The 22,423-nt window shown below is 37.1% G+C and overlaps 1 protein-coding gene across 1 annotated transcript; it reads right to left on the bottom strand.

The window, feature by feature from the left end:
* Positions 1 to 56: 56 nt before the first annotated feature.
* kcmf1 (potassium channel modulatory factor 1) lies at positions 57 to 21,304 on the bottom strand. Its single transcript, XM_007231392.4, has 7 exons — positions 21,055 to 21,304; positions 8,976 to 9,143; positions 8,212 to 8,351; positions 5,993 to 6,094; positions 3,546 to 3,723; positions 2,919 to 3,204; positions 57 to 1,308 (listed from the first exon to the last, which is right to left on the bottom strand). Exons 1-7 carry the CDS (start codon positions 21,068 to 21,070, stop codon positions 1,047 to 1,049), a joined length of 1,152 nt encoding a protein of 383 aa, XP_007231454.1. The 5' UTR covers positions 21,071 to 21,304; the 3' UTR covers positions 57 to 1,046.
* Between the last annotated feature and the right edge of the window lie 1,119 nt (positions 21,305 to 22,423).

Genomic DNA, 22,423 nt, shown 5'->3' with positions numbered 1-22,423 from the left:
AAGTTAAGAGGCAAGTTGTCTTTATGCCTGTACGCATCTCTTTTTATTATTATTCATTTTTAGCAAAAAAAAAAAAGAAAGACAGCCTCTACCATATTAGCCTGGTAAATTTGCTTGAGTTTTGCTGTTGTTTTTTGCAGCACTGGTTACATTGAGTTTTCCGAGCAATTCGCTGGTCAGCTCGAGATTAAAAAATAAAAGTTCAATAAAAATTTAATTAATTTTAAAAAGGGAAGCATTTTTGCATTGTTTTTCTTATGAAGCTACTGCAGATTCCAATTTTCCATTTTTTTCCAAGTTGTCCTTGTATAAAACAGTAAATAAAAAAAATAATTAAAAGAAAAAAAATTGAATTTTTGATTCCATGAGATTCTCTCACAGAGCGCTGTTCAGTTCAAGTAACCCCCTTAAAAAAATTAAAGAAAGCTTTGGGATTTTTTTGCCATTTTAATGACATGGTCATTAAAAATCATGCACGCTGCAAATAACCTCATGCAGTAGTTATGGTAAACCATCCAAGCACTTTTTATTCATTAATATTCATAAATACACACAGCAGCTTCATTAGAGAAGGACTCAGTTTCCTCTTCAGTTTCTGAATGTGGAGTATTTATAAGGAGAGCCTTTTTGTTAGACACAGGAAGCAGAGGTCTGCCACAGCTACCTACGCTTACCTGCTAAAGGAAAAAAATTAGTTATGTGGAATTGATTATCAACTTATTTATATATATTTATATATATATATATATAAATATTTTATATTTTTTCTCTTTCACTGTCTCTCTCGCTCGCTCTCGCTCTCGTTCTCATTCTCTCACACACTTGTTCTCACTTGTTGGATTATTTTTTCCTCTCATTTTCGCTCTCCTTTTATGGATTTTTACAATGTAACAAAAGGTGACAGACCTGAAATTACAATCACCAAAAAAAACAAAAAAAAAAACAAAACAAAAACAAACCCCAGGGGAAAAAATGAGAGCTGTGTGTTTGCCCACCGTCATTGGCAGTTACAGCACAGAGGACATTGTCTGCGTGGTGGGATATCATCAAAGAGGAGGAGGTGGAGGCTCTTTGCCAGCAGAGCTCTCTTTCAGGTTCAGGCTCTCCAACGCCACGTCCAAAGGCATGATGTCCACACAGCCCATGGCTCCGAAGTCGGCGAAGTCTCGCCGCTCGTCCTCGTCTGAGGAAGAACTCTCCTCACGCATCAGCGTGGAAAGCAGCAGCTCCTGGACGAACAGGCTGCGGTCGGCACGCTCGCTCTCCAAAGCCTGCCGCTCCATCTCGGTCATCTTCGGCTCGTTCAACCTGCCAGGAGGAAGAAAAACACAAGGAAGAGGAGGTCAGAAAGACCATTGAAGGATTTTTTTACTTTCTGTATTTTTCGCACTATAAGGTGCACTGGATTATAAGGGCGCACTATTTGATATAGGGATCAGGCTGTCGCCATGTTTTCCTTAGCAGAAGGCTACAGACTGATAATACTTACCTATGTATGGCGAAAGAGCTAGCGCTTAGCGCTGCGATTAGCAGCTAATGCTAATACTGCTCCAGCCTCGGTGCTGGAGAACTAAACTGAAATCAAAAGCTGTACTTTAGCGGAGTGGCTTTACTGCTCCTTACAACCTGACTGGTAGAAGTCAGTCATTCGTAAGGTGCACCAGATAATAAGGCACTTTTGGGAATTTTTTTTATTTTAATTTTGCAAAGATACTGCAAAAAATACTGATCATACAAGGCAGATTGGGTCCATAGATTCAATCTGTCAATGCTAAATTCTGATTCTACCACAAGTGTTCCGTAGCAGAAATTGAGATTCTTTAGATTAGGCTATGTTTTACTAGTCTTCAATTGTCCTTCAGCTTTATGTTCTTGACTGACAGAAAATGGGACCCAACGTGGTCTTCTTCTGGTTAAAGTGAAAATGTGAAGTTCCTGGACAATATCTGACTGATTGTAGATCATTTCTTGAACAAGTAAATGTACAGCTGTTGCTAATGATATGCTTATAGTACACATTCCACATCCTCTGTACATGCAGTAAATACTTTAACCTTTAACTTGTCGTTCCATTTTTACATGAACTATCTCTACTTAACATCGCTAGTGGCTCTAAGGGGATTGTCATATCGGTTAGGCCATAATGCAAAACACTCAAGTTTTTTTAGCCACCCTTCATATTAGCACCGGATTATAAGGCGCAGTTTATGCAACTGTAACCTGCACCTGTAAAGCTGAGCTAAGTAAACAAAACTGTAACTCTCAGATGAGTCAGACAAGTCAAACGAGTGCTGGATGTTAGTCTACACAGAATTCTCTCCTGAAAACTGTTGGGCACTTCTGTTTATTTACAGTAAGCTTTGATTTACAGATTTCTGACAGCACTACACTGAGGAACCCTGAGTGTTTGGGTACACCAGGGTGATATCAGCTAGCTGTTCGTCCCACATAGCTTGTTTAAACACGGTAAACACGTAGGCTTCTCTCTGAACAACAAAAAAGCTAGCACTGTGGTTAGTGGGTAATGCTAATGCTGCTCCAGCAGTGCTATCTGGGGTTAGTAGCAGGGTACAGGCTGATGATATTCATCTCTGGACAGCCAAAAAGTTGGCGCTTAGCACGGTTAGCTGCTAATGCTAATTCTGCTGAAGAACTAAACTAAAACTCCTGTATAACTCTGTATTCAGTGGAGTGGCTTTACTGCTCTTTACAACCTGACTGGTAAAATTCATACATAATGGTGTACTGATGATTTTTGGGAAAAGTAAAGAATTTTAGGTGTGCCTTATAGTGTGAAAAATACGGTACCAAACGGAAGATCTGGTTATGGATCCTCCTAGATAACACTGCACACCTCTCTTTCTAATACGCTTTGTGCAGTAATATTTGATATGATATTTATATTAGATTGCTCGTACCGTGTAAGGAGGAACTGGGAGCTGTGTGAAGCCAGTGGGTTGCTCTCAGTCATGGCTGTGTTTGTGGCGGTGCTGGGCGGTGGGATGCTGGCGTTGATGTTACTAGGGTTGCTGCGCTGGCGCGTGGCGTTGCGTGCGGTCTCCAACTGCTGGCGGGCCGCCTGTGCCTGCTGCCGCTCCAGTTGCAGCTGCATCTGCAACTGCTGCAGCTGCGAAGCCGACGGGCCAGAGGAGTTCAGCTGGCCACCTGCTGAGCGCCGCACGCCTGACAGCTGCGACAGCAGCTCTGAAAAAGAGAGAGAGCGGATGCAAAGAAACGTTACAATGGGCTGCAATGAGTATTCAATCCAGTTTGAAAGTACAAACAAATTACAAAATACAGCAACTAAACTGGAATGAATACAAAACATGACAGCTAATGAAAAAAGGTAATAAGCTTAGAAATCACAGCCCTGTAGTGAACAGTTGTGAGACAGCAGTGGCTCAGAGCTCAGAGAACTGACACTATTCATGATATTGATGATTTTGTCTTCATTACCCAAATTTTGCTATATGTGTTTTAAGATGCAGTTGTTAAGTGTAGATACACAGAGCAAAACGTCTATCAGCGTATATCGTTTTACACACCTGCTATGGGGTCCATGGCTTCCCTATTGCTTGGAGAGTAGGATGAGCTTTGTGAAGAGGAGAGCCCCCCGGTGGAGCTGCTAGTAAAGTGCATGTTAGTCCTGCGTGCTCGTGGACCACCCAGCCCGCGGCCGGGGTGAAACATCCGGCGCACATGCCGCACTCCACTCGTCTCATCGTGCACCCAGAACAGTTAAGGACCAACAGAGATATATAAACACACACATACACACTCGCACACATACACATTCTCATGTGCATACCTATACACACACACACCCAGTGCAGAGGTCATCTCATGCGGCTTCATTGCAGAAGAATATACGATTACGTTTGAACAGAGATCAGTAAAAGATATGTACCCATACACACACACCCACACATTACACCTGCACACTCCAACTACAATTTAATCTACAATCTAATTGGTTTAATTTATCTACAATTTAAACATGTATATTCTGTTATATAATCACATAATCAACTTACTGTACCTCATATGGGCATGATCTCAATACATTTTTGCTGACCTTAATATTATCCATTATAATTTTTTATAGCAGGAATTCATGTGAATGTTAGTATGTTCACTCTGTTTTGTTGGTATATATAAAATATTAAGAATCAAATATTTTATATTAGTTTTGTTTGTATATGAAATACTTGATTTTTGGTTTTATATATTCTTTTTGAGACAATATATCATAAAAATGTCTATTCTGTTCCTTTTATTAAGTCCATTCCCAATTTTAATCAGTATATTATGTTCTACCTCTTTGTATATGTAGATGCGCAGTTGTCAAATACAATGAAACATTCTAGATTTTTTTAATGTTGTATTAATCTGGACTATAACAGAACAATATTCAAAATGTGTATGTATAAATGCATTTTTCCTTTTCTGTTTAATAGAAAGAACTGAAAAACTAAGTAACAGTCTAGGACTCTTTGATTATTTGTCAAAAAAAATGATTTTGTGAGTCTAAAGGAAGGCTGCGGCCAAGGAAAATGGGTGTCCCCTAAACTTTACAGTGCATTACAAATAGGGCACTGCCATTAGAAGTGCGTTAGCAGTAAGTAAAGTATAGCAGTATGTGTGGTTTGGGACACAGCCAACTGCTACACACCAGCACATGACATATACAGCTCTGGAAAAAATAAGAGAACACTTAAAAATGACGAGTTTCTTTGATTTTACCAAATTGAAAACCTCTGGAATATAATCAAGAGGAAGATGGATGATCACAAGCCATCAAACCAAACTGAACTGCTTGTTTTTTTTTAAACAAGGAGTGGCATAAAGTTATCCTAAAGCAGTGTGTAAGACTGGTGGAGGAGAACATGCCAAACTGCATGAAAACTGATTAAAAACGAGGGTTATTTCACCAAATATTGATTTCTGAACTCTTAAAACTTTATGAATATGAACTTGTTCTCTTTGCGTTATTTAAGGTCTGAAAGGTCTGCATCTTTTTTGTTATTTCGGCAATTACTCATTTTCTGCAAATAAATATTCTAAATGAAAACATTTGTATTTGGAATTTGGGAGAAATTGTTTAATATTTTTACTGCATTAAATAAATAAATTTACCTGTGATTAATTCAACTACACATTATCCCAGGGATTAAATCCATTTAAAGTGAAACATTTTTTGCCTGAAAAGGAGTATAAGATTTGTAACTTTGGGGTATTCTAGTCCAGATTAATGCCCTGAAGTTCATACTATATGTTTTTTAAAAACATGATTAAAGCAGCACTAGGTAGGATTTCCTTGATTTTTGACCTTTTAAATCTCAAATTCTACCTAGTGGAGCTTTAAAGAAATTACTGAAATATTAAAGAACATATCAGCCGTTAGATTATTTAACTAAACAACAAAAAAAATTATGCATTTCTACAAAATCAAACCAAATCGTAAATGGAACAATGCAACAAACACAACAGCAAGCAAATCTAATACAATAAAAGGTTTAAGGTAAAATTTCCAAATAGTTTCCTGGAAATGTAAAAAATCTCTACAGTAATAGAGATTTGTTTTGTTGCCTGTGACAGCAGCCTCTATGGGGCATGATCATCCAGTTTAAAAGTGATTCTTCAGGCCAGCAGGTATCAATAGCGCAGTTGTTCAGCTGTCCCGGCCTCTTCAAAACTCCTAATGCTACATTCCCTCTAATCTAATTATGCCACTCTGTCTCTGTGCAGCAGTTTAATTTGATCTGAACCGTCACAGTGCTCTGCAATGTGATCTTTACTGAAACTCATACTGTACGACGATAAACATGGAATTAAATCATGCAGCCCTACACACACACACACACACACACACACACACACACACACACACACACACACACACACACACACACACACACACACACACACACACACACACACACACACACACAGAGAAACGCACAAATCATTAAACACACAACGCAAAGGATATTAAATCTCTAGGTGCTCTGTGTTCAAGTGTGAGATGAGCAGCAAAGTCGTCTGTCACATGATTGGGGTCGCCTCCAGGCAGCGCTGCACATATTGGGCAGATCTGGAAGACAAGAAGAGAGTACATTTAGAATGATATATATATATATTTTTTTGCATAGATTAATACTAAAGTCATTCAAACTATTAAAAAAAATTTAGAATTTAGAATTGTATTTGTTTGGTTTATTAAACACTAAGTTACTACATGATTTCTTATGTGTTCCTTCATAATCTGGAGGACTTCAGTGTTCATTTACAATGCAGGATTTTTTTTTTTTTTTAATGAAAACTTTTGACTGGTAGTGTATAAATAATGAACAGAAGTGCCAAGGGAAGGAAAATGTTCAGTACATGGAAGTGTCAAAGCGTGAACCTCACAAACATTCGTATTCTCATTACCACCATGATCAAAGCTTGTATAAAAAGGCCAGAACAGTTTCAGAAAAACAATAATGGAGAGCAGATCACCACTAGCCTCACTAGCTTTCTGATAGGGAAACCGTGTGAACCAAATCTTGTAAATGTAGCTTTTCTTGTGCTGTTCTCTCTTGTAACAAATCAAAAAATAATTTGGATTGAAGTCAATTCTGCCTGGTAATGTGAATGCACCAAACTCAGGAAGCTGGTATCCCTACTTGGCTAAAAGCTAACTGCATTTGGGCACATTTTAGTATCTTTTTTTAATAACATTTGCTACATCGCAAATAAACTAGAGTTCCTCTGACTAAAGCTTTCAAAACCTCAAAAGGGAAATTCAAAAAGCAGGTGGCGATCAGGTATCTGTGCTAGTTAGGTTGAATGCTAACTAGCTGCACACTGTGCTGAGTGGACACTGGGTGGACAGCAACATTATCCAGGTTGTTATACTATGCTTTGGCATGCTACCCCATGCTATGCTACATGGTTCTTGTGAGCTGCTCTGGTGATTTACACCAGGCAGTAAAAATCAGCTTCTTTTTTTTTCATAAGCTCCAAGTAAAACAAGTCTGGCTTGTTTTTCTGAGGCAAATTGTAAATCTTCGTAGCATTTGTAACCAAACCTTATAACTTTAAATACTGAATACATTCATTCAGTTTCACCTTCCTGACACAGATATACAATTACACATATACAACTTACAGTATCTCCTCACAAAAAAAGGGCTGTAAATGGAAAGAGAAGCTCTGCACATGAGCCTAAGGTCACAATGACCAGCTCTGCAGATAGAGTTCCCCAGCACCAGGCAGCAGAGCAATGGAATTACGAGCTCTGGAGCACCTTCAAAATTGTTGGCATGTGCTTTTGAACTAGTCAGACAACATCAGTACCTGACTTCACTAATGCTTTTGCGGCTGGATGCAATTTACATGCAATTTTATTCCATTTAGCAGTAGCTCTTATCCAGAGGAACGTACACTTGAATCATGTTTCAGAGGTAAGCGAGAGCAGGGTTTAAAAGGCTTGCCCAAAGACTCTAATTGGTATAGGCTTGTGTGCTTCATCATGTCTTGCAGTATTTTAATGTTCTGTTCCATCACACCCATTATAATTAAAATAATAGTGAACTGAAGGGAAATACTGAGGGAAAATTATAAGGCACATTTAAAATCCTTTAATTTTCCCCAAAATCATCAGTGCACCTTATAATCCAGTGAATCTTATGTATGAATTCTACCAGTCAGGATCTTAGCAGCAGTTAAGTCACTCCGCTGAAATACAGCATTATACAGGAGTTTTAGTTTAGTTCACCAGAACTGAGACTGGAGCAGTATTAGCATTAGCCGCTAACCACGCTAAGCGCTATCTCTTTTGCCATTCGGAGGTGAGTATTGTTTGTCCTGTAGCCTGCTACTAACCCCGGCTAGCACCGCTGGAGCCAGTGTGCTAACTGTGTTAAAACAAGCTATGTGCGACAAACCACTAGCTAATATCGCCCTGGCTTCCGTAAGAGTTCTGGGGTTCTGGAATTGTCCAGTTTTCTAGATCTGGTTTGGTTGGTAGTATGTCACTTCCCTGTACTAAACGCCAAAATACGTTTTCTTCATTTCCATTCCTGAATCTCTTTAATATTCTTGATTTTGTAAGAATACACATTGAATAAAAAGGTACTTACAAACCACTAAACGTATAGTACTGTGCTCTGCTATCAGTACAAACTGAAAAAAAACTTCTAAGAAGAGAAAAACTAGTGCACTCACCACCTCTGTGGAAGTCTCTGCATGCTCCGAGGTGACATGCTCCTGTAGAGACGTTTCTGTATAACCCATTTTGCCACAATAGGGACAGGTAAACGACTGGGGCTGCTCTACTGAAAATGCCTCTCCGCCATAATACAGATCTGTAGAAACAAAGATATCATAAATAATCAATTTATTTCTCATACAGGACCTCAGCACATACATACAAAAAATAAGAGACCAACTAAAAATAATGAATTTCTTTGATTTTACCAAATTGAAAACCTCTGGAATATAATCAAGAGGAAGATGGAAGATCACAAGCCATCAAACCAAACTGAACTGCTTGAATTTTTGCACCAGGAGTAGAGGCATAAAGTTATCCAAAAGCAGTGTACAAGACTGGTGGAGGAGAACATGCCAAGATGCATGAAAACTGTGATTAAAAACCAGGGTTATTCCACCAAATATTGATTTCTGAAATCTTTAAACTTTTTGAATATGAAATTGTTTTCTTTGCATTATTTGAGGTCTGAAAGCTCTGCATCTTTTTTGTTATTTCAGTCATTTCTAATTTTCTGCAAATAAATGCTCTAAATGCTAACATTTTTATTTAGAATTTGGGAGAAATGCTGTCTGTAGTTTATAGAACAACAATGTTCATTTTACTCAAACATATACCTATAAACAGCAAAATCAGAGAAACTCATTCAGAAACTGAAGTGGTCTCTTATTTTTTTTCAGAGCTGTGTATTTAAAACCCTTCCTGGCCTGAGGACACTTACCAAAGTCTACCCTGGTTAGTATGCACTGCATGGGGTGCTCCGTGGTGTGTCTAGTTGTGGTGGCTCCACTTTCGTAGCAGGACGCACACAGGTCGTAGTCGTAGCAAATTAAACACTTGTATCTGCGCCCTCTGAAATTTCCTTTTAAACACGCGTCACAGCTCACACCTGCACAGAACAGCAGCACAAACAGAGCATCTTTAATCCAGAGATCTAAAACAATTTAATTCAGTTCTTCACTTAATTAACCTATTAAAGTCTGACCATATTGGATACACTTAGAATGTTTTAGTCCAGCAGGTTTCTTTAAACAAACACATAAAAAACATTTTTTTTCCACAGGTTTAAATTCAAACTCTCAATTGAATGCACCAATAATAATAAAAGAAGTAAATTAGCCCCATTCAGTAGTATGTTTAAGAAAGAAAGAAAGAAAGAAAAAAAATGAATAATAAATATGTAGAGATTAAGATCAAATATTTTCTTAATTTAATACTTAAATGAGATTTAACATTAATTTCAGTAGGTTGTGAAAGGACATACAGAAAAATTAAGTAGCCAAAAAAAAAACAACACTTAAAAAAATAATAATAATACAAAAATAAAAAGCATTCTAACCTTGCTAGGTTTAATCATACAAACCACAGTGCTTTGAGAATCGCTTGTAATACACAAAGATATATGATATGGAATTACATTGTGAAAGCTTGGCCACAGAAGTCTGTTAACAGCCAACACAAAGCATTACTAACACACATTATAAACATAGAATTACTGGTCTACAAACCCTGAACTCAGGGCAACAACAGTTCATCCTGAGTAGCCAGAGTTCAATGTGCAACTATAAGGTCAGTGATAGCCAGTATACTACTGCAAAAAAGTAAATATCATGCATTCAGTAGAAATTTAGTAATAGCACAATAACTAATAGTTTCTAATGTAACAAAATTAAAAATAAAATTAATGTAACTAAAATCTACCATATAACTAAAGTGTAGAATACACACAAAAAGTGTAGCATATTTAGTGCATGCATGTAAACTGTAATCAAACAATTAAAAGTAAACAGTGACACAGTAAATACAATTCAATAACATTGTTATTATTACATTATTTTTGTTGGGTTGACTGGAGGTGGGGAATACAATAAACAATTATAATATGTCTAACTTTCATATTTACAGATATTGTCATTACTGCAGGTTTCATTACAAGTAGCAAACACATTCCTACTTATCTGAATATAGTGCAGCATTCAATTTTTTTTTATTTCCAAAATTATCAGTGCACCTTTTAATCCATGCGACTTGTGTATAGGTTCTATCAGTTAGGTTGTAAGGAGCAGTAAAGCCACTCTGCTGAAGCACAGAGTTATACAGGAGTTTCAGTTTAGATCTCCAGCAGTATTAGAATTAACCGCTAACCATGCTAAGCACTAGCTCTTTCGTCGTTGAGAGGTGCGTATTATCGGCATGTAGCCTGTGGCTACCATCCAGCCCTTGTTTGACTTTAAAAGAAAGTCTTTTTTCTTTAAGAAGCTCAGTTTTGTTTACTAGTGTTGCATAATGCATCTTATAATCCGGAGCGCCTTATGTATGAAAATAGACCAAAAAACAGGCGTTCACTGATAGTGCGCCTTATAAAATGCGCCTTATAATCTGAAGCGCCTTATAGAGCAAAAAATACAGTAAATTACTGTACTTAAAACTTTGGGAAGCAGATTTGTTTTATTCAACACCACTGATGGAGCTTTTTTAGGTGTCAAAAAGTCAAGGAACTGTAAAACACTGATGACATTTGTGCATCACATTTAATTGATGAGGGAAAAATACAGATATTCAGTGTATCTAACTGGACAGACTGCAGTGATGTAATGACCAGTAGGACCACAGCTGATGTGCTGTATTAACTGCCATTTACTCTAGTCTGCTAATGAGATTTAGCTGCACAGCCAGTAGACCTGGGTTTGCCCCCATTGCTGCTTGGAATGAAGAAGCATTAGTTGATTGTCTCTGCGTTTTCTTGTTAATTCAAAACCGAGAAACATATAATGCAGCATAAAATACTAATTTGGTTAGCAATGGCATCAGCACATGTTTATTAATTCCCTGAGAAAAACAGTTTGAACAAAGCCCTGGCTCTTTTTCTGCATTTATACTACCCTTCTGAAAAAAGAGCACGGTTAAGCTGGTTAAGCTGGTTGACCATCTTAAAACTTGATCAGAATATAGGTTGATGGTTTTGCTGTTCTACAAACATGATCAACCTTACCAAGTTAACCAAACAGAACGTCCAGTATGACCAACATGACTAATCACAATGAGAAACACAAATGCAACACAGACAGTGACTGACCAAAACACTCTTGTAAAGTGTGGGGATTACAATTTGACAAAAGCTCTCTGAAAAACAGATTTTAGATGTGTGCTTTGTGTTTACTGCAAAAAATTAAAGACAGATCAATAAGAAAAAAAAATCCTTTCCAGCATCTCTGCCACTAAAGGCTGTGTTTTTGACTCCATCTCCATATGATGTGGCTTTCATACCACAAGAAAATGACCTGTCAACACCATCTTATTACTAATTCAGGCTGCAGGCAGGAAAGTCTCCCTCAGGGTGACTGGCTTGAGTCACTAGCATTTTTTTGTGAGAACTTGGACACTGGACATTTGCAAAAAAATGTTTAATAAAATGTTTGTCACAAACACTGCGTATTAATACAATTACGGATATTGGTAAAAATAGGTCTTTATGACAGTATATTCATGTTCACTTTTCTTGTTAGGGATACACAGTAGAGTCTTAAGGAGTTTGAGCGTCTATGTTCCAATAAAATTATTGATAATTGACGCCGCATAATGATAATGTATCGCTAACAAAAACAATACGAGATATCAAAATAAAGATATTTGGACCCACCCCTAATACACATTATATGCACTCCGATAGAGCACTGGAAATCTGGAAAAAAATAAGAGAAGGTTCTTTGATTTTACCAAATTTAAAACCTCTAGAATATAATTAAGAGTAAGATGGATGATCACAAGCCATCAAACCGAACTGAACTGTTTGAATTATTGCACCAGGAGTGGCAAAAAATTATCTAAATTTTCTGAGCAGTGTGTAAGACTGGTGAAGGAGAACATGTCAAGATGCATGAAAACAGTTAATTAAAAACAGGGTTATTCACCAAATATTGATTTCTGAACTCTTAAAACTTTATGAATATGATCTTGTTTTATTTGCATTATTTGAGGTCTGAAAGCTCTACATCAGAAATGTAGTCTGTAAAATAAAACAACAATGTTCATTTTACTCAAACATATACCTATAAATTGCAAAATTTAGAAACTGAAGTGGTCTCAGACTACCCAATATAATATATATTTTTTTTATTTTCATTGAGATCCACTTGGATGCATTGTGCAGAAAACAGATCAGCATCAAGTGTTCATTACTTTTTTATTTATCCTTAAGGAAAGATTTATAGTAACCTTGAAAACACTGTGAAATTAGCGTGAACAATACCCTCATACACAAGGTATTTATACAGATAAACTGTATACACAATTTATACAATTTGCAACAGATGTTAGAAATCCTTTTTTATCCCTTGTTTTTAATCCTTTTATTTTAAAGCTTTTTTTTTAGTTTATTACCATACTTGTTCTGTAGTAAATGTGTCCTACTATTATTTATATTTGACTTATCTTAAGAACATATATTATATAAAAAATTAAATTAAATTAAATTAAATACAACAAGAGTAGAATACATCATTAAGCTGGAAGCAGGCATATTAAAACGGTACAGGTGATCATGGATCTATCTAAAAACCTATAACAAAATATTGCATATTGCAGAGCATATCTGTATGAATGAGGTCGAAGCTCTTCTTCTGTTTCAGATTAACATGGTTACATGATTGGACAGATGGCTTGTGGAGTTTAAGGCAGTGGAAAGTTTTACCTGCTCACATTCACAGTCAGGAGTCAGAGGTAGCACCTTCGTTTGGAATCCTTTTTTTTTTTTTTTTTTTTGTACAGCTAAGCAGCAGCAGAGCAGAGTTATAATCAGACACTGGAGCTAAAGGACTGTTTGAAGCATCAGTCTCACATTTTTTTTACTTATTTTTTTTAACATGCTACTCTAAAGGTTGTACACTGTTTTTACAGACTACTCAGGGTGGTATCTTAGGTACACAGCACCAGTAATGCAGGAAATATCTGTAAATTCAGTTTATAGGTTTAAATTTTAAGGAATTAAGTGGAAATGTTCGGCTAATGCCGATACCCGTTATTACACGTATATACAGGGGTTGGACAATGGACGTGGTTTTATGTTTTTTGATACAATCCAGTTTAGCACCCAAAACATCCCTTTCAGACAGCTTCTTCTTGCATCCACAGTTAATCCTGTTGGATGTGGTTCCTCTTTCTTGGTGGTATGCTGACATTACCCTGGATACCGTGGCTCTTGATACATCACAAAGACTTGCTGTCTTGGTCACAGATGCGCCAGCAATACGTGCACCAACAATTTGAACTCTGGTATGTCACCCATAATGTGTGCATTGCAATATTTGGAGCAAACTGTGCTCTTACCCTGCTAATTGAACCTTCACACTCTGCTCTTACTGCTGCAATGTGCAATTAATGAAGATTGGCCACCATGCTGCTCCAATTTAGCCATGAAACCTCCCACACTAAAATGACACTAAAATGTTTCTATTTCATTGTCCAACCCCTGTATATATTCCCATGCCAATATAAACATATATAAACACACACACAACAGTATTGGGGGGAAAATGATATTGCAATATTTAGATGTTGCAATATTAAAAACTACAAAAACTTTCACCAGATTTCCCCAGAAATAAATGACTGATAAGTAGGAGTTTCAGTTTCTCCAGCACCAAGAGCAATATTAGCATTAGCTGCTAACACGCTAAGCGCAAGCTCTTTCGCCGTTCACAGGTGAGTGTTATAGGACTGTAGCCTGCTGCTAACCCCGGCTAGCATTGCTGGAGCCACTAACCACACTCTTTTGCCCTTCAGAGGTGAGTATCATCAGACTGTAATACACAGCCCAAATAATATACGTACATTACCTTAATCAATTATTTTTGCTAATCTCGATATTGCCCATTGTGTTTACTTATCATAAAGAGAACATTACTGTGAAAAAGACAGTATGTTGACTTCGTTAAAAAACAGTGGTTTAATTCTTGTTTATGTTTTATTTATTTAGTTTATTTAAACATTTTTTTCAATTCAAAAATCTATTATGCTATTATCTATTATCTTGAACTATTATGCTACTATACTTTTATGATATCAGTATCAAAAAAGAATATTAAAATGACAATCATTGTTTATTGCAATTATTTCTGGGACAGTATATCATCAAATAAACTGTTTGACAGTCATTCAGTTTTAAAATGCTTAACAGTGATAACATGTCACGACACTTCCAAATGTGAATGAAAACTGATGAGAACACCAAAAAAAAAGAGAGCTGGAGTAGAGAAAAAGGAGATGGGTGGATACAAGTAATACAGGAATAAAAAAACACTGGAAGACACCTGCCTCTCATGTGTCCTCCAGCTGCACCCTTTCTCCTTATACAAGGCAAAACCTGTGTACGTAACACATGCTGCCGACACAGACATTACACAAATCAAAGCTCACTCAGTTTCTGGCACAACTGCACTGTGGACCGGCCTCAGCAGCATACCCAGTAATATTCACACTCACTATGACAACAGACCAAAAAAAAAAAACACAAGCTCAGAAATCTAGTCTAGCTTCAGATAAACCAACTATATTCTATAACACAGCCTAACCTTTGTAACCAAAGACATAAGCCAAGCTAAAACCAAAAAGACATTCCAGTACATGCATAAAATAGCCAAGTTCCCTATAACTAGCTTTCAGAAACAAGGTCATGTTCTTTTTACGGATGTAAAGATTCAAATCATAAAGTTAAATGGGAAACTTAACTTTATATTTCCTTAGATTTGAACAAACACTTATTATTACTGTGAGGTCTGGACTGTTTCCACATGCTCATTATCTAAAGTGGATATACTCTTCATTTATTAAATCTCTATCTTTCAGAACTTTGGGCAAATTTTGTGGGGGTGTTTTGATAGTCTGATGCATAATCATTAGAAATAATTTATATTAGAGTCACCTCAAGCCAGATGTTTTATTTTAGGAGATCATAGACAACTCAAATATCTCTCAATATGATTTAACATAAAATTAACAGAATTTAAATATTTGACCATATTCTGATCAAAAATGTATTTCTATTCATTAATATAGTCAAATAAAACCATCTAGCCTGAGGACTCTTATTTTGAAATTTGAACTTTTGTTTGATTAGGCCAGTTTTTATTTTTTATATATATATTTTTATCCCATTGTCTTGGCAATTTACAAGGCTAATTACCCAACCCACTCAATAGGACTCCCCAACACCAGGAGGGTGAGGACTAGTACATGCCTCCTCTGATATATGTTAAGTCAGCCACCGCCTCTTTTCAAACTGCTGCTGATGCAGCATTGCTGAGTAGCATCACAGTGCACTCGGAAGATAACGCAGAGACTTGGTTTTCGATACATCGAAAACAGATGCCCTGTGCTGATCGACATCACCTTAGAAGTGAATCTACCCACCCAGAGAGAGCAAAGCCAACTGTGCTCTCTCTCAGGGGTCCGGTAGCTGATGGAAAGCTACATGAACAGGATTCGAACCAGCGATCTCCTGGACTCGGCCAGTTTGATTTAGCCAGATAAACCAAGAATTTGTGTGGCTTTGTGTCCCAAGATTTCATTACCTGCCAAGTTTCCTCAGTTCCTACATGCTCTAGTAATTTGCTCACACACTCATCTCCAGTCACACCAAGTGGAGTTAAAAACAGATCACACACTCACAAAGAGACTTTCACTTTCTCAGTGGTTCTCTGAGCTTGATTACTTGCTGACAGTTGATGACAGGTCAGTTAAATTACATGCTCTAGTAATTCACTCACACTCTCACAAAGAGCCTTTCAATTTCATGAAATCTCATCACAGTTAAAGTCTCTTAAACTTAAGTCATGTGTAGCAGAACACAAGAAATGTGATTGGAGGTCTAATGAGCAGAGTGTGTTTAGGACTTTAAAACTTATAATAAAAAATAAAATTAAGCTTAAACCCATTAACTTTAAAATATTGCAGCTAGTGACAACCAACTGTTATAACGCACAGCCAGTGTTGCTTGGTCCGTTTGCAACAAACAATAAATACTTCAGCAATTAACTCCGATGCAAATACATTTCGTATACATTACATAATGTTTAAGCTAGTTCTTATATGGGAAAATCACAGACATGGAGAAAAAACTACAAGATCAACCCAGAAAAGGAGAATTTTGAGAGATTTAAGGAAATCTATTCCATTGACCTGCTACTTGTTTCAGTATTCAAGCTCTAGTTCTCTGTTTGTGCATCATCATTTCTCTGCCAAAGCTCAAATGCTGCCTGTGCCACCAAGTCAATCTGCTGGGCTGAGTGGTAAAACTCATAATCACAGACAAGCACACGCAATACCGTGCACCCCAGTGTAAGCCCTGATCACACTCACAAACACAGACTTTCACTTTCAGACTTTCAATTCCCATCATAGTTCAAAGTCTACAAAAATAAAGTCATGCCTAGCAGAACACAAGAAATGTGGATGAAGGTCCAAGCAAAACTGTGGAGAATGTTCAGCAAATTTAGCAAAAATGAGAGACATTCTGAAACTCCACAATTACTGAGGACTAAAAACTAATTTGATTTATATTGGAAACCATATCTTACACTTTAGAATGAATTAGAATGCTGAATATGTTCAGTTGTCAAGTAAAAGATAAGTAAAAATGGCCTGTTATTTCTATTAATATAAGAGCTTTAGTTCTGTCTTTGTAAATCACATTTTTTCTGTCCAATCTCCAACAAATCAATAAATGCTGTACAGAATGATAAAATGAATGACATGAATATTTTAAGCCGATTAAGTGATCACTACCAGTCACTGAACTTTCAAGAACACACTGAAAGGTGAATTACATCTGAATAAAACTAGTAAAGAAAACATTCTAAAAGGTAACTGACACAACAAACTTTAAGTGTTGATTGAAGAGGGACTTTTTTTTACAGAAGAAAGCAATGTTAATCAGTATACAAGCTTTAGTTCTCTATTTGCGCATCACCATTTTTCCATTCTGAGCTCTTTAAGCTGCCTAAACCACCAAATTAATCTGCGGTGTTCATAAACGGCAGGCTATCCAGAGAAGTGGACAATTTAAGATAGCAAGTTAAGTGAACACTGCAGGTCATTGAACTCTCTAAAACACACTGTTAACTATGGGACTTACTTCTAAACAACACCCCTTCACTACTTTTATTATAAAAGGTGAATAGCCAAGTTAAAGTTTCTCACAAATCATCCTCATGTCTGTAAATTTTGCTGGTCCTCAAGAATGCTAAAATGATTAGCTGAACTGTTAAGGTAGTTCCAGTGGGGATATTACTACAAGAGAATCAATAAAGAAAAACACATAGATATGGATCAAACTTTAAGACTGACTAAGAGGAGGCTTATTTATTTCTGTATAAAGGCTGAAGTTTTGCATTTGTGCATTACCAAAAAAATATATTCCATATATAAGTCAGTCTTCTGGGTTTATTAATGAACAACAGTCTAACCAGAAACATGGACATTTTAAATCTATGCTAGCTAGTAAAGGAAACGCCACCCGTTAATGAACTCTCTTCACTACAAAAATAACTATGTAAATTACAAATGAAAATCCCCTGAGGCATTTATTTCTAAAAGGGGAATATATCGCAAAATTTAAAGCAGCCTGAACCACAAAGTCAATCTATGGCAGGCCACCTACTGACATTGACATATTAAGCTAGTTAACACAAAGTTATATAGCTAGTTTAGCTAACCTAGATGTTTTTTTTCTCAGGAACAACACTTAAGGTGTTTTATTCTAAAAGGTAATCACCTAAGCTAGGTTAGCTAACCTAGTGAGGTTTCATAAATGACCCTCGTGTCTGTAAATTTAGCTGGCCCTCAAGAATGCTAAAAAAGATCAACTGAACGGTTCCAAAATTTAAAATCAATCCAGAGAAGTGTTTTACATCTGAACAACACTTGAGCCATTTTATTATAAATGGTCAATTCATTTAGGCCAGTCATAAATGAAAACACATCATCTTATAGCTTCATTAATAAATGGCAGACTAACCAGGGACATTGACATTAGGCTAGCTAGCTAGGTAGGAGAACACTACCATTCAATAAAATCTCAAGAACACAGATAGCTGAGTGAATAGCATCTGAACACCACTTAAGACATTTTATTAGAAAAAGGAAACAGCTAACCTAGTAAAGTTTTGCGTAAATAATTATAATGTCTGTAAATTTTGCTGACCCTCAAGTCTTGCCTTAACTTTCAAGGCAGGTCCAGCTGGGACATTACTTAGGCTGATACATGATAATTACATGACATTAATCAGACTTCAACAGTGGCTAATTTTTATCTGTATATGGCCATATTCAGACAAAGTGTAAGTCAATCTGCTAGGCTGAGTGGTAGCTAGCTAAAACACATTACCTACACACACAGACCTATTAAGCCAATAAACTGGCTAATACATAGTTATATAGTTAGCTTAACTTGGTGAATTACTCTAGAAGACAAATTACTAAATAATTACATCTGTCTTTTATTATAAAAGCTAAATATCTCACAAATGACCCTTATGTTTCTAAAATTTTCTTGACCCTCAATAATTCAAAAAAGAGCAACTGAACTTGTTCAAGGCAGGCCTAATTGGTACATTACTGTAGACATTACTTAGGCTGATACATGATAACTACATGACATAGATCAAACTTTCAGACCAACTTTGAGAATGGCTTATTTCTATCTGTATATGCTTATATTTAGACAAACTCTAAGGCTGTCTGAACCTCCAAGTCAATCGCTAGCCTGAGTGGTAGCTAGCTAAAACTCATTACCTACACACACACTGACATTTTAAGCTAGTTAACACCTAGATAACATATGTATATAGTTAGCTTAACTTGGTGAATTACTGCTGAAGAACTACTTGTCAATAATTACATCAGTCTTTTATTATTAAAGCCAAATAGCTTGCTGATGATCCTTGTGTCTCCAAGTTTCCTTGACCCTCAAGAACACAAAAGGATCAACTGAACTGTTTCAAGGCAGGTCCATTTAAGACATTACTGAAGAAATTACTTAGGGTAAAAGATAATACATGACATAGATCAAACTTTCAGACCAACTTTAAGAGTGGCTTATTTCAATCTGTATATGACCATATTTAGACAAAGTGTAAGGCTGTCTGAACCACCAAGCCAATCTGCTAAAACTAATCAACTCAGGCACTGACATATTAAACCAGTTAACTAGCTAATACATAGTAATATAGTTAGCTTAACTCAGTGATTTACTTCTGAATAACACTATTAAATAATTATTTCTGAATAATTACATATGTCTTTTGTTATAAAAGCTAAATATCTTTAAAAAATGTGTTGATCTTCAAGAATATGAAAAAGATAAACTGAACTGTAGGTAACTGAACTGAAGGTAGGTTCAGTTAAGACATTACATAAGACAATACTTTTTCAAACTTTAACACTCAGAGTAGCTTATTTCTACCTGTATATGGCCATGTTTAGACAAAATATAAGGCTGCCTGAACCACCAAGTCAAAGCTAAAACTCATCAACTCAGACACTGACATTTTAAGCTAGTTAACCTAGCTAACACACTGTTATATAGTTAGTTAGCTTGCTTAGCTAGCCTAGGTGAATTACTTCTGAGGAACTGAAGAACAACAGCTGATGTGCTTTTATTATAAAACGTAGTTAAACAGCTAATATAGCTAGCTAGCTAACCTAGATCCTCGTGTCTGTGGATCTTGCTGACCCTCAAGTCTTATTAGCCCAATGCTAAAGCCAGACGTGCAAGTCATTCACTACTTTTGGTTGCTTCCACAGCTCCTACACCAGGAGCTCCACATTTAGCATGACTCAAGACGGGTAGCTGTAGCTAAAGCTAACCGTTGGCATGACCATCAAGGCCGGGCCAGCTTGATCTGTCTGACCGCGGACCACCTACATATGGATAGGTTAGCTTAGCTTAACTAGATTACATAGCTAGTTAACTAGTTAGCTAACTAGCTAACCTAACTATCTCTTCTCGGCTAAATTAAGATAGCTAGCTTAACGTTAGTTATATTTGCTTGGGTTATTAAGGACAAACTAGCTAGCTAAAGCTTTGCTGTATGACTTCTCTGCTCTGATCGTCTCTGTTCTTGTAGTTTAGCTGACTCTAATAGCTGAGTCTACTAACGTTAGTTAGCTAGCTAAAGCCTTTTTGAAGTACTGCACTAACATCTAACGTTAGCTGTTAACTAACCTAACCTAACCTAGTGTTAGTTAGCTTAGCTAGCTAAAAGTAGGCCCACACAAGGCCTTGACCTATTATTGGCCACCTTGATGACAGTGCAGTCACCTCTCCAGCGGCCAGGTGCCGGACAGCTCGGAATAGCTGGCTAAAAATTCAATCCTGTGCCGTGGCAGCTCTCCATTCGCCCTTTGCGCCAGGCCAAAGCTAGGGCGCTAAGCTAAGCTAACATAGCTAGCTTAGCTTAGCTTAATTAGCTAGCCGTTACTAAGCTAACGCTAGCTAGCCTGCTGTTGCCTAGCTAACGCTAAAGCTGACGGATCAGCAGCGGGCCGAAAACACGGCACACCGAGCAGCCAGCGAAAAAGCCTCCCCCTGATCGATCAGCCGATCCGACCGCAGACCTTCCCCTAAAACAACTTCTCGACAACGAGGAGTTTGAGAAAAGGTTGCAAAATTCATGGCGGCGGCCATCATGAGCCTTTCCCAATGCATTTCAATACAAAACATGGCAGCCCGCGGCTGAAGACTAGCCACACTGCTGCTACAATTCTCAGCCAACGACGCAGCCAGCCCACCTTCTCCCACCTACCTTCATGTCGGGACATCCTACAGACAGTGACACAGCCCCCTCCTCGGGCTCCCGGACTCCTGTTTTACGAAAAAGTGCCGCTGAAAACGAGCTAGCTGAGAGTGGGACGCGCTGTCTTTCCTATTTTCTCTTGAAGATGGATCCGGGCTTTACACTTCTTCCTTTCCCCCTCCCTGCGCGCTGTGTGTCATGAGGCAGCGGGAGGGCGAGCGACGGACAGGGGGCGCCCCACCGCTCCTCCCCGCTTCTTCTAAACTCTTCTTCAGCGAGCCACACACAAACCGCGCCACGCTTAAAAACAGGCATTTATTAACTACGCTAGCTAACTAAACTAAACTAAACTAGCTAACTAGCCATAGCCACAGGTTTTAACACAAATAAAACACAAGTGAAGAGACCAGCTATATCTAACTCAAGTTCAACACCTCTGTAAGTTTCATCCAGTAGAATTTCTGTCTATAATGTCCCAAGTAATAAAATAATAGCCTTGAGTTTTGTTCTCCATGGTCGCTCAGTTGTTCTTGAAAATGTTTTATAGGGTGGTCTGAACAAATACTGCCTGCAAGATACAAATTATCATTTGGAATAATAATTAATTCAAAATATTTAATTTATGATTGGTACTTTTTACATCAAATAAACAAAAGTAACTATGTAACTTTTACTCAAAGTACATTTTAAATTGAGTACTTTTTTACTTTTACTCGAGTAGATATTTAGATGAGTACTTTTACTTTTACTTGAGTAGAATTTTAGCAAAGTAAAGGTACATTTACTTAATTAAAAAATTTCAGTACTTTTTCCACCTCTGTTATTAGGCATAGTGTGTTGTACATTGACCTAATAGCAAAAGAAAAAAAATAATAAAAATTACTTAGAACACTGAAAAAATAGCATTTGTAACCAGTCCCCACTCTCTATAACCTTCCTAGGTTATCACTTAGTCCTGTTACAGTAAAACATTGCCCCGTCTGAAATGTCTGGAACATTCTAAGTCACATCTACAACAGGGAAGACCAAAATTAAGTTCCCTCATTTGTTTTTCTGTATATTTGACCTTATTGTAACCATGTCTGAGGAGGTCAATCTCAGCACTCACTCCTGTTACCTTAACTAATTCTAACATATTATTTGTTTAATTTTAAAATACAAATTTTGGGAAAGTCACTAGAACGTGCATTTAACCATTTATCTATTTTACATGTTTTTGCTACTTCTATGCTAAAAACGTATTCCTGTTACTTTTAGTCATGTTACTGATAACATAATGAGTAACAGGAGTGAGTTCCAGTAACAGTAATATTAGTTAATGTATGCCACTTTTTCCAGTTCTTTTTTGTTAATTGTTTATTCATTTGTTTAGTAAATT

This window comes from Astyanax mexicanus, chromosome 1 (assembly GCF_023375975.1).
Source record: "Astyanax mexicanus isolate ESR-SI-001 chromosome 1, AstMex3_surface, whole genome shotgun sequence".
Lineage (NCBI taxonomy): Eukaryota > Metazoa > Chordata > Actinopteri > Characiformes > Acestrorhamphidae > Astyanax > Astyanax mexicanus.
The sequence above is the reverse complement of the archived record's forward strand: the minus strand, read 5'-3'. Positions and strand labels throughout refer to the sequence as shown.